Source organism: Anopheles coustani, chromosome 3 (genome assembly GCF_943734705.1).
Source record: "Anopheles coustani chromosome 3, idAnoCousDA_361_x.2, whole genome shotgun sequence".
Taxonomy (NCBI): domain Eukaryota; kingdom Metazoa; phylum Arthropoda; class Insecta; order Diptera; family Culicidae; genus Anopheles; species Anopheles coustani.
This window is the reverse complement of record NC_071288.1, coordinates 86,556,427-86,569,357: the sequence shown is the minus strand read 5'-3', so window position 1 is coordinate 86,569,357 and position 12,931 is coordinate 86,556,427. Positions and strand designations below refer to the sequence as shown.

General features: G+C 39.0%; 1 protein-coding gene across 1 annotated transcript; it reads left to right on the top strand.

Annotated features, from left to right (window-relative positions):
• Positions 1 to 6,159: 6,159 nt before the first annotated feature.
• Positions 6,160 to 8,182, top strand: LOC131268646 (peroxidase-like). Its single transcript, XM_058270885.1, has 4 exons — positions 6,160 to 6,512; positions 6,630 to 7,349; positions 7,419 to 7,749; positions 7,820 to 8,182. The coding sequence occupies exons 1-4, from the start codon at positions 6,160 to 6,162 to the stop codon at positions 8,180 to 8,182; spliced, it is 1,767 nt and encodes a 588-aa protein (XP_058126868.1).
• Positions 8,183 to 12,931: the final 4,749 nt, after the last annotated feature.

Genomic DNA, 12,931 nt, shown 5'->3' with positions numbered 1-12,931 from the left:
CATTTATTCATTATTTTATGCTGCTGATTAAGTCACGGACAAAACGAATATTAGAATTATATTCGCTGCTCGATCAAATATTACTTCTTATAGTTGACTCGTGCGTAGGAAAGATAACTTGATTGCTCAGGCAAGTACGCAGTAAGGCCTGAAATTGGCAAGTGGTTAATGCTAGTCTACCTGTCCCGTGTGAGCAAGGAGCTGGTATTCAGGTGGCTATATGATTTCACAGCGTATGTAATTACAAGCTTTCAAACAATTTGTTACCGGTAAATGATTTCTCCGGAGCGAACAGCTTTCGTCAAATTGTCTGCATGCCAGTCACTTGCCACTTACGAACGAGTGGGTCAATCTTTAAGCACAATGAATCTTCATAATGCAATATTTGTTTTTTGTTTTGTTTACCTATACCTTTTGTTTTGTTTACCTGTATCAGCTCAGTGTTGATAGCTGCCAGCAGCACTTGGAGTGCGTCGTGTGCAGTAAAAATATAAGTGCGAAAAATAGTTGTGTTTTCAATCTTACCAAGCTCGTTAATAGATAAGATTGGTTAATAAAGTGTTTGCTTTCATTTAAACATGTAAAGCAGATAAAAATCGATCGTGCTTTAGTATTGTCAACGCTCTTCCACTTGTTGCTGGCAATTGAAAGAAGATAAGTATTCCATCTTTATATTGTGCATAATTGTACATAATAAGTGATATAGTCTTTCTTCTTTTGCAGGTTTTGCCAGAAGTTGACCTAGGAGTAGAGCCAGTGAAGTGTAAAAAGAGAAATTAAATTAATAAAACGGTAACATAACCTAAAGGTAAATTCCAAAATAGTTGTTGTTTACATTTTCGTATGACATTTCCCTCGTGGGCATTGGGAGACCCGGAGGGTATGGGGAAAAATGTGGGAAGGGAGGAACGAGGAGGGGTAACCCATAACAGAAGGGGAGTGAGTTCCTTCCCCTCATTTTTCGAATTACTGAACGCCATATATCAAAAAGACTCCTATTGCTTGCCGTTCAGTGATTCAAGTATATGGCGTTCAGTAATTCTAATGTATGGCGTTCAGTGATTGCATGCAAGTTTTTGTACACCGGGGTGCCGTCCGCAGATGCCGCGATAGTGGCGAAGACCTGTCGCTCGCGAACTTAGCCAAATTTTTCGATCCCGCTCTCGAATTTTTCGATGGAGAGATCTTTTTTGGGTGATCGAACGCGCGCACCCTGCATCACGCTCGCTCCCGTACAAGGGGAAGCGCACCGAGCTCAACATTTTTCCATTGCGGCACATCGCGTTGTGCGTGTGTCTCAGTCGCTGCGTGCATCCGTCGCTGCGTCCTCCGTCGCTTCAAGCATGAGCTTGCATTTCTCCATTAGAACGATGGAGATATGAATATTGTTTACTCCTTCGCTGCGTTCATCACATGCGTAGAGCGATTTTGCTAGATCGACGTAAACAAAGCAACACGGTAAGTTCGCTTAAGTTTTTCGGCGATAATTACATATAATTTTTACATTTCACCTATTGCAGGGTAGTATATCTAGTATTCAATGAACTATCAACTATTCAACCTACGATCCTAGCTAGTTGGAGACATCTTTTTACGCAGAATGATAAGTTCCGGAGCAACGCACCTGACCGATAGAAGCTGAGCAAAAAACTTCCTCAACTAGCAGGTAAGCTCTGCAGTGAAGTATGTATATTTCATACGAAATAGTTTATTGTATAGTGTGTATGCTGTTCTTGATGGATTATCGATGTTAACTTACTTTTTGGTGTTATTGGATTCATAAGAAATCGAAAAATAAAAAGATGAAAACGCAACAACAAATTTCGTCCAGTGTATTCATTCGCGCAAGGGCTGTCACGTCACAGCCGCGCGTAGAAGCGAAAGAAAAAATCTCTCGGAAGTAACTCTCGGGTCTGGGGCTCTCGCGCGCTCACCTCTCAAAAATTGCACGGATGCAGCTGCTATTCCCCGCGGGAAACGGGACTCATCTCCCCTTAATTTCCACCCGTTTCACACTACTTCCACCATTATTTCAACCCCTTGTTCAACAAACTGCTATACCACCCGTCCCTATGCGTCATGCACTCCCCTTGTTTCGCCTTTCCCGTCCACGATTCAACGCAGCGAGCAGCTGCGATCGTGAGCGATCTTCTCCTCCATTCCGAATCCTACCTCCTGCTTCAAACAAAGTGATTGAAGCTAAAGGTATATCGAAAGTCTAATTTTTGACATTTGTATCCTTGTCAACGTTGTATAACCATGCAAATATGTTGTCGATTCAATTTTTCGACCAAAAACATTGAGTAATTTTGATACAAAATACATAAAATAAATCCAAAATATTTGTTGCAAAGATTTAGACTATCAGTTTGGTTAATAGTAGCCAAGAATCTGCTTGGCATGAATAGTTTTGACATTTCTGTTTTCTTTCACATTTACCACATAACCTTGAGTTCAACAATCTTGGTATAAGCTATCGAGACGTCATTGCTATGTTGTGATGGTGGCTATGTGAAGTAGAATGATGCCAAAAAATGTGCAAAAAGTGTGTTAATTTGTGATGTGTGGTGAGAAATCTACCATGAAATCAATGTTGGTAAGTAAGATTCCTTATACAGGTAAGTGTTATCCATAATTAGTTCAGTATTCAGGGTAAGTGGAGTAGCATTGTAATTGTCCATTTAAAGGTTCTAATGGAATGTGATTACTTGTCTGTTCTTTTCTTTCCAGAAGGTATGTAATTAGAAACTGTATTAATGAACAAACAAGGAAAATAAAGTTATTAAAATGTAAGGAAACATTGCGTGTTGTATTGATTTACGGCATGATGACTGGGTTGGTACACACGAATGGTTGGGGAAGGGAGAAGGGGAGAGGAGAGAGTGGTGTGAAGAGAGGACTCACTCAATTCAGGGGAGGGTCGCTCAAAATCGCTCACGTTTTGACTGAATAAAACTACTCTTTTTCAGTCATTTATTCAGTCATTTAATCAGTCATTTCTGTCCCGCAGGGACTGGCGGCTTAACCTTCAGGTCTACGACCAAAAATACCTACGTTAACATACGACCGCCTACCCGGGTAGGCCATACGTTTTGTATGGGGGTTTGCATTTTGCTGTGCTTCAAAGCTAATATGTTTTGTTCTAGATGCCGTAGTGAGTTCAAATTTTCAGTGATGATACTTAAGAATGTTTTCTAACACATCCCATTCAAATAATAATATTAAAAATTCGATAAGTAAGTAATTTTTTCATTTAAATATATTTTATCCCATAGTACTACAATCGCCAACATGTAAACCATACATTTTCAATAAGTAATTGTGTTTGTTTATACTTCTTAAGTTTCTGGTGAACTAACTTCTAGGTGCCTTTCAACATTTTTGCTTATAAAGTGAAATTTCAAAGATTTAGAAATATTTTTCCATTAAATTTTACGTTTTGGAAATGTTCATGTTCCTCAGTAAATTCAGTGGCAAATCTGGAGGAAATTCTTCATTATACATCGTTACATTGATATTTAAGCCTTAACATTTTAAAACTTAGCTCATATACATTAATTCGATCGTTTTATTTCAAACGATAACAGTTTCTTTTGTATTTAATTCAACCCGTTGCATCATGATTTTCTTGCAATTAATAAATAATTATTTTGTGTAACAAATGATGAAAGTTCACCTAGAAGATGCCGCTGTGTGGTCCAAAATGTAGCATAATTTGCATATTTGTAGATCGTCTTCGAGTTTATCTCATTACTTATTGTTCGAGGAGTAAAACAGTCTTTCATAGTGTGTCTGAGATAAATTAGGATTGTTTTCAATATAAATATAAAAAGAAAAACCCGAGGGGCACCTCCTTTCACCTACTGGTGGTTTGTCTTGGTACAAACTCTTTTAAACTCTCGTGCAAAACGTATGACTTACCCGGGTAGGCGGTTGTAGATTTAAGGGGTATAAATGGAAAAATGGTGTAAAAAAATACTTAGAATAAAAATAAAAAGTCGGTTTTCGGCAGAATGATACAAAACATGTTGCTTGAGGCATTCCTGGAATTTCGAGTCGATATAACTGTTCAATTCGAAGTAATTGCAAAGAAAAGGGCAAAACTTACCCAGGTAGGCGGTTGTAGATCTGAAGGTTAAAATATATAACCGATTCGTGTTGCGCGCAATATGACGGCTATTTTAGCCCCGAGAGCCTTTGCGTACAAGATCGAGCAGAATCGAGCAGAATTGATCAGTGCTCGACTTTCGTGAGAGGGGGGGGACATCATACTTTGTTTTTACCAATTTTATAATTCAACTATATTCAATTGATATCTTTAACACACAATAACAACAATTCTTTATTCATATCGTTCAGCAATAATATCGACTCGATTAAGATTTATTAAGGCAAATAATTATTTATTCTACTTTTTTTCTATTTTTCATTCCAGACTTATCTCTGCATTGCATAGAACGTGTAATTCGTGGGTAGTCAGCAAAATAAAGTGGTAAATAAAATGAAAACCAAACTAAAATAATTTTCGTTCAGCGTATTTATTCGGCGCACGGGCTGTGACGTCACAGCCAAGCGTCGGAGTGAAAGAAACAAATACACCGCGGGGAAAAGTAACTCAAGGCCCTGGGGTGCTCGCGCGCTCACCACTGAAATAGCCCGCGAAGACGCTGCTATCGCGGGGAGTTGTCGCTGCCGGCTATTATTTGCAGATAGCCGGCTATAACCCGCTCAACTCGAGTTTATAGCATTCAAATGGGTAGTTGGGCTATTTTAGCCCCGAGAGCCTTTGCGTACAAGATCGAGCAGAATCGAGCAGAATTGATCAGTGCTCGACTTTCGTGAGAGGGGGGGGACATCATACTTTGTTTTTACCAAATCCGCTATCTTTTCAGAATTTGAAATACCGTTGTTCTGTGTTTTGCACCATTTGCTTGAATACCAAGTTTCGTTTCAGGCATCCTTTTTGTTTGAACAGGCGGTATTTCACCTCAGGCCAAAATGTTACAAAAGCTGCAAGGCATAATAAAGATAAACAATCCAGAATGTACGAATCCTACAAAAAAACTGCCATCACGGAGAGATGCAAACGTAGTCGTGCTGTACAGACGTTGAGCTTCAAGTTGTTAAGGGTGCGTGGGGTAATATGCTGGTAAAACGCACTTTTTCCAATTTCTTATGACAAACGCGTTTGGTCGCAAAAACAGTATTCACCATATGAGTTTGATAGCTCTACATACACTTCTTTAAGGATTAAATAGAGCAAAAGCATTAAATTGTTATTTTTTTTGTTTTTATACATGGCTTATATAGTTCGGTTGATTAAAATCATAGCTTGAAAGTGCATACAAATACTTGTAGTTCTATTAAAAATATATTCATCTATGAACGGAAAAATGTGATTCCCTTCTAACACACTTAGCACAACACTTCTCGAGCCGTAATAACCTTTCGTGTGTTGCCAAACTCACGAGCTAAATTATAACGTACAATGTTACACGAGCAATAGCCATGCCAAGACATTCGAAAGACAACGGCATCAGCTTTATCAAATTCAAACGATTATTAAAAGGGTACTTTACACTTGGCATAAGCTATTTCCATTGCGCTTGGTTTTTCCAATCGCTTCCTTCAATATAAAAATGAAATTTCAATCAAAACAGTCGATTGGGGGTTTCAAGCTTGAAAAACACAAATTACCACGGCGTTGCGGCGCAGTATAAAGGACAGGAACTTTCGGTAGCTTTGAGAGTTCAAATGAAGACAACAGTTGTAGATCTGTCGCTCGTTGTTTGATCAGTCTGTAAACCGGCTGGGATATGTTTAGCTACAAACTGCGATACATACAAGACGAGTACTACCAAAAATACCACTGAAAAACACCTATCCTCAAAACATGCAAAATATATCACGCCAACAAGTGTATCTCGAAGTGATACAAGAGTGTGGATCGAGCGAAAATATAAAGATATACTGCTTCAAAGGAAGGTGCTGTAAAAAAGGAAAACAAAGATACAATAAGAAGCATAAGCAAATAGATTCTGTTTCCTGGTATTCAACGTTGATGATAAACAACCCTCGAATGCCATTCGCGGTGTATAAATAATCATTTTTGTGCCAGTCTAAATTTATTCTTGTACAATTGTTCCAAAAGTCAAGACGATGGAGTCCAACGGGATACTCATCTTACTCGTGATAACGGGGCTTAAGGAGATCCTAAGCCAGTGCACTAGCTCTCCTTACAGATCGTTTAATGGAACCTGCAACAACATACAAAATCCAACATGGGGAACGGTGAATACGCCGTTCTCCCGCCTTATACCCGCGAACTACGGCGATGGAAAATCGAGCCCTCCAGTAGCGAAGGACGGCACTGACCTCCCGAATGCCCGACTACTTTCAGTCGAAGTGTTCGAAGAGGACGTACAACACTCTCCAGATTTCACTCTGGTGAATATGCAGTTTGGACAGATTGTGGCCCACGACATGGCTCTAATCCGCGGTAAACCTAATAAGTTTCGAAAAATTATACTTGCTGAATTTAAACGCACAATGAAGTTAATTTTTACTCTAACCAGTTTTTGAATCACATACCAATTCCCTATCACTCTTTTCGTTCTGTATTTAGCTAGTGATACAAGCCCCTGCTGCGCAAACGGGCGATTACAACCAAACCCTGGATACAGATGTATGGCCATACCAGTGTCAGACCGGGATCCTGTTTTCTCTGCTCGTGAAATAGAGTGTTTAAATATGATCCGATCGATAAATACCTGCGATTTAAATCCTGACTGTACACAGGCTGAACAGATTAACTCCGTTACCTCGTTCCTGGACCTATCCGTAGTGTACGGTAACAGTGCTAATGAAAGCATTCAGCTTCGATCGCTAGATTCGGGGCTATTAAAAGTTGAACAACGCGTTGGACAGGAATGGCCACCGAGGCATCCAAGTGCATCCACCACTTGTAGCCTGCGAACTCCGAATGAAGCATGTTATCTTACTGGCGACGGTCGAGCTAACCAAAGCCCACACCTGGCCATGTTGCAGGTGACTTTTGTGAGAGAGCACAACCGCATTGCAAGAAGATTGAAGACGCTCAATCCAACTTGGGATGATGAGAAATTGTTCCAAGTAGCTAGGCGCATCAACATTGCTCAATATCAACATATCGTGTACTATGAATGGCTTCCAGGTCTACTTGGCCAAAACTACATGTTGAATGTTGGACTCCAATACCAGACGACTGGTTTCAGCAACGATTACAATCCCAATGTTAATCCATCGGTCATTAATTCTCATACAACGGCCGCATTCCGATTTTTCCACTCGTCCATTCAAGGCATTTTGAAGTAAGTTCGACTCCGTAAAAGTTATCTGCCGATAAAAACCCTTAAGCCTCAATTATCGTGATCTTCTAGATTCTACGAGGAAAGTCGAAAATCGTTGACAAAGGTTGACATTAACGACCACACGAATAACCCCACAATCTTGGAGCAAACATCGGATCGGTACCCCGATCTCTTGCGCGGAATGACCACACAACCGATGGGATTGAACGACATCAGCTTAGACCCTGCTACCAAGCATTTCCTCTTTAGATTCAACAATATGTTTGGCATAGATCTAAAGGCACTCGATATACAGCGTGGACGCGATCATGGTCTACCAGGGTACAATGATTTCGCAAATTACTGTTACAAAACACGCGCCACAAATTGGGATGATTTCAAGCTGTCGCTGCTTCCCGGTGTAAGTATACAAATTATGTGGAAACGTGTTTTTTCAAACCTATCATAAATTCGTTTAATTGTTTTCGCAGGCGGCACAGCTTCTCAGCATTTATTACAATTCTGTTGATGATCTTGATCTATCGGTGGGCCTGGCATTCGAAAAGAAGATCGATGGAACCCAAACTGGACAGGTCATGAGATGTATTTTGACCGAACAATTCTTACGCACACGTAGGGGAGATCGTTACTTCTACGAAAATGGACAAGCGGCTGTCGGATTTACGACCGTGCAGCTGCGGGAGATTCGTAAAGCAAATATTGCCCGAATTTTGTGTGACACTTCGGCAGATGTGCAGCAGATGCAATCCGCGGCATTCCTGTTACCGTCCAGAACGAATCAAATTGGCCCGTGTAGTGCACTTCCCACACCAGATCTCAAGATTTTCACATAACGTTCTTCTTTGAAAATGGAAACACACCGGGAGCATTCACACCTTCGCAGCTTAATGAGATCCGCAAAGCCAGTATTGCGCGTCTACTGTGCGACAATAGTGAGTTCCAACAAATAATGGATGTCAACCCTCCGGTATCGCACCGAACCCATCCAGCATTAAACGTTACCCGTTCAATCGCCTACCTAGGTAGTTTTGGGAATTTTGTTTTGTTTTAACTCTTGATTTGATTGACGTATCGGCATGAAACTTTTAGAATGCCTAGAAAAACTCATTTTGTATCGTTTTGCTAAAGAAAAAAAAAATTCCAAAGAGTGTAAATAATTTTTATTTGCGTTTACCCGGGTAGTCCATACATTTTGTATGGGAGATTCCGTTTTCCTGTACTTCAGACTAAATAACTTTTTATTGAGATGTCGAATCGATTTGAAATTTCCAGTGAAGAAACTTGAGGGTATTTCCCAAATCATCGTTTAACTTTTACAATTTTAAAAATTCATTAAGTATGTTAATTTGAGGTTCAAAAAAAATTAATCCTTCACATCTACAACAATTTATCTTGTGTAGTTCATATATTTTACATAGAATTTTGCTTTTTCTGTATTTTAGTACTGATATCTTTGCTCTTAGATACTTAACTACTTGAATTGAACGACCAAAAATGAATCCGCACAAATCACTGGAGCACCAAGGCAATTGAGCAAATTGAATAGATCGGGAACCTATTAACATGTTCCGTACCGCGTCACCCAAATATGGGTGACAGCAGTTCTAGTACTAAAAAGTTTTTGACCCATAAATAAATGAAAATGCAACATAAAAACTATTGTAATATTTTATATAATTTTTTGGCAAGCCAAGTTTTTGCTTGGCCTTCGAAAACAATCGGTATAACAAATATTATAAACAAATTGTAATTAAAAAAAATGTACTAAAAATTGTGCTAAAACGCTTGGTACGCAACGTGCTAAAAAACGAAATACAAGAATGATTAATATTTTTCTTTGGTACAGTTATACATAAGGTTTGTTACAAAAATAGTTATAACACGTAAAACTGTTTACGTGTTCCCTGTTCTCATAAATTCATGTATTTTGGTTCCTGCATTAGCGCCCGTATCGTGGAAAGTGCGGATTCATTTTTGGTCGTTCAATTTCCATTGTGCGGCATTCGCGAAAAAAAATAGTACAGGTCTGAAACTTTCAAAACTTCATTGTTACTTTTTACTAATACTACTAAAAATATTAGTTTTTCGCTGACGCCACTAGAGGCGCCACAGTAGCGCGCTTTCCTTGGTTCAATTTAGTTATGGTCATGCTTTACCTTCATGCTTCAGAGGAGAACAGAGTTTTGTCCGTTATTTTATTCATTTTGCGTCGGAAATGCTGTTCCAAGTAATTCTTCTATGTGTCTGTTCGGTTTTATCTATTCTAAGGTTTGAGTTTTTCCATAACTCTCACTTTTACTTAGCTTTTGTTGTACTTTGAATCACACACATAGTCGAATAGAAGCGGATTAATAAACGTGTTTGTGGTGCACATTTTCCGAACAAAATGATGTGTAGCATAATTTTATTTAATATTAGATTAAGATTTTAAGACCTAAACGTAAGGCATAAATGTTTAAATTATAGAATTCATATTTCCGAATGAAAGAATCCTATTTGAACATTTAACATTTCTAAAACATGTTTGGAAAAAAAATGAATAAATTTCTGAAAATTTCAAGCAATTCAGTTTCAACGATCAAAGATATTTATACTGAAATACAGAAAATGCAAACTCTTATCTAAAATGTTGGAGCTACACAGGTTTGGGTCATAGATGTGACGGGTGAAATTTTTTGGAACCTCAAATTAACATACTTAATGAATTTTTAAAATTATAAAAGTTATACAATATTTTGGGAAACACCCTCAAGTATCTTCACTGAAAATTTCAAATCGATCCGACGTCTAGATAAAAAGTTATTTAGTTTGAAGTACAGAAAAACGGAATCTCCCATACAAAATGTATGGACTACCCGGGTTGAACGTCTACGTCACTATGGTAACTATGGTTGAACGGGTGACGGTTAAGCTGCTGATAGACGAATGCAATATTTCAATGCAATGAAATAAAACTTGACATTTGTACCTTAAATGACAGTCATTGGAATATTTCTATTTTCATTAAAATATTGCAATGATCTAAACGGGGTGGTTTAGCATCGAAATATTGCATTCACTGTTATTTTTGGTAGAAATGTCATTGCATTAAAATATTGCATCCATCTATAGGGGGCCGGGTTTCGGAGGGAGTCGTGTAGTCGTGGTTTTAGGCACCAGTCAGAAATGGCGTGGGTTCGTATCCCACCGCTGTCACCAGATGTAGCGGACCGGGTTTCTTTAGATAAATCTTCCTTTATTCATTACGCTAAGCTAACTGATTTGGCGATGCGCTCCAAGGTCCATCGGGGCCTTGGATCACACCGCCCAACTTAAGGCTAGTTCGGTTGGGCTCTTTCCCTCCCGTGCCCAACCGTCCTACTCTAACAAGCCACAGGGCAATGCGCGCGTGGGACACGACACCGATCGACGGTGATCGATGGGCTGCGCTGTTGCTAACGCCAGGTTCCCCGCGTACACTGACCCGTGGCTGAAATGCGATGTACGCAAGATTGCATCGCTTCACATCTATTAGCAGCTTTAGATGTGCGTTTTTGGAAATTGAATGCTTTTAAAATTGCTTTAAAAAAAATAAAACATAAACAAATGTATATAGCACAGGATTCGGGATACATTTCCTAAAAAGGACCAGATGATTTAAAGGAAACCGAAAGCGCCAGCCGGATATGATATCATGTTTTCAAAGTAGTACCCTTTTGAATAGAGTATCAACTTTCTAAACAGTAAAGTTACATAAAAATTGGTAAAGGTTACTTATTTCAAAATCTTCCGTTTAGCTTTTTGTACATTTTCATTCTTATTTTAGTTGAGTTTTACAGTCTTCCACCATATAACAGGAACATCTCGTGCAACAGTCTTAATCTTCATTTTTTGAGACTAAACCTGACATCGTGAACAAATCCAATATTGATTGAAATATTTTTTTTGTATAAAGCACTAAAACTTTCTTACGTGCCGGAAAAAAAATCAGTTGGCGGGCCGGATTTGGTCTGCGGGCCAGACTTTGCCAACCCCTGCTCTAGCATATGCGTTCACCCTCTTGAACAACATTCAACATTAAACACAACTAAGAGGATTTAGGGCACGAACAGTTGGCATCTAAACAAGCTTGGAAAGTATACTTAGGATCTACCCAACGGTAAATAAATCGAATTTTATATATCTAAGCGTCTATAAAAATCCACAATCTTTCCAGAATTTGAAGTACCGTTGTTCTGTGTTTTGCACCATTTGCTTGAATACCAAGTTTCGTTTCTGACATCCTATTTGTTTGAACAGACGGTATTTCACCTCAGGCCAAAATGTTGCAAAAGCTGCAACGCAGAATCAATAAACAATCCAGAATTTACGAATACTACAAAAAAACGGCCATCACGGAGAGATGCAAACGTAGTCGTACTGCACATACATTGAGCTTCAAGTTGTTAGGGGTGCCTGGGGTTTCTTATGAAACCGCGTTTTGGACGCGAAAAAAGCATTCACCTTCAGTAACTAAAATATTGTTACCATATGAGTTTGATAGGTCTACATAAACTCCTCTAAGGAAAAAATAGAGCAAAAAAAATTTTTTATACATGGCTTACATAGTTCTGTTAAATAGAATCAGAACTTCAAACTGCATACAAAAATCTCGGTAATTATGTAGGTTACTTGTAGTTCTATTAAAAATATATTCATCTATGAACGGAAAAATGTGATTCCCTTCTATCACACTTAGCACAACACTTCTCGAGCCGTAATAACCTTTCGTGTGTTGCCAAACTCACGAGCTAAATTATAACGTACAACGTTAAATGTTAAATGAGCAATACCCATGCCAAGACATTCAAAAGACCAAGATTATCAAATCCAAACATTCATTAACACGTTAAGCGCTACGTCGGCCCCATGCGGTCGACAGTGTTCTTCCCCGTAAGCCGGCGTCGGTCTTTTCGGACCGACAGAGCCCGTTGGGTAGGCCGGCATTTCTACGAATCGCTGGCAGAACGGAAAGCAGTGCAATTTGGGTATAGCGCTTAACATGTTAAACGGTACTTTACACTTGGCATAAGCTATTTCAATAACGTTTCGTTTTTCCAATCGCTTCCTTCAATATAAAAATGAATTTTCAATCAAAACAATCGATTGGGGGTTTCGCTTGAAAACTTGAAGCTTGAAAAACACAATTTACCACAGCGTTGTGGCCCGGTATAAAAGACGGGAACGTTCGGTAGCGTTGAGAGTTCAAATGAAAACAACAATTGCAGATCTGTCGCTCGTTGTTTGATCAGTTTGTATATCGGCCGGGATAAGTTTAGCAACAAACTGCGATACAAGACGAGTACTACCAACAACACCAGTAAAGCAAAGCGATAGTTCAAACAAAAATACCACTGAAAAACACCTATCATCGAAACATGCAAAATATATCACGTCAACAAGTGAGCATGGTATCTCAAAGTGATACAAGAGTGTGGAGCGAGCGAAAATATAAAGATATACTGCTTCAAAGGAAGGTGCTGTAAAAAAGGAAAACAAAGATACAATAAGAAGCATAAGCAAATAGATTCTGTTTCCTGGTATTCAACGTTGATGATAAACAA

Bases quoted from the DNA above. Each gene is read 5' to 3' on its own strand.
- LOC131268646 (XM_058270885.1), top strand. From the start codon at position 6,160: ATGGAGTCCAACGGGATACTCATCTTACTCGTGATAACGGGGCTTAAG. The intron at 6,513-6,629 runs GTTTCGAAAAAT...GTATTTAGCTAG, and splicing joins ATCCGCGGTAAACCTAATAA to TGATACAAGCCCCTGCTGCG. The intron at 7,750-7,819 runs GTAAGTATACAA...TTGTTTTCGCAG, and splicing joins AGCTGTCGCTGCTTCCCGGT to GCGGCACAGCTTCTCAGCAT.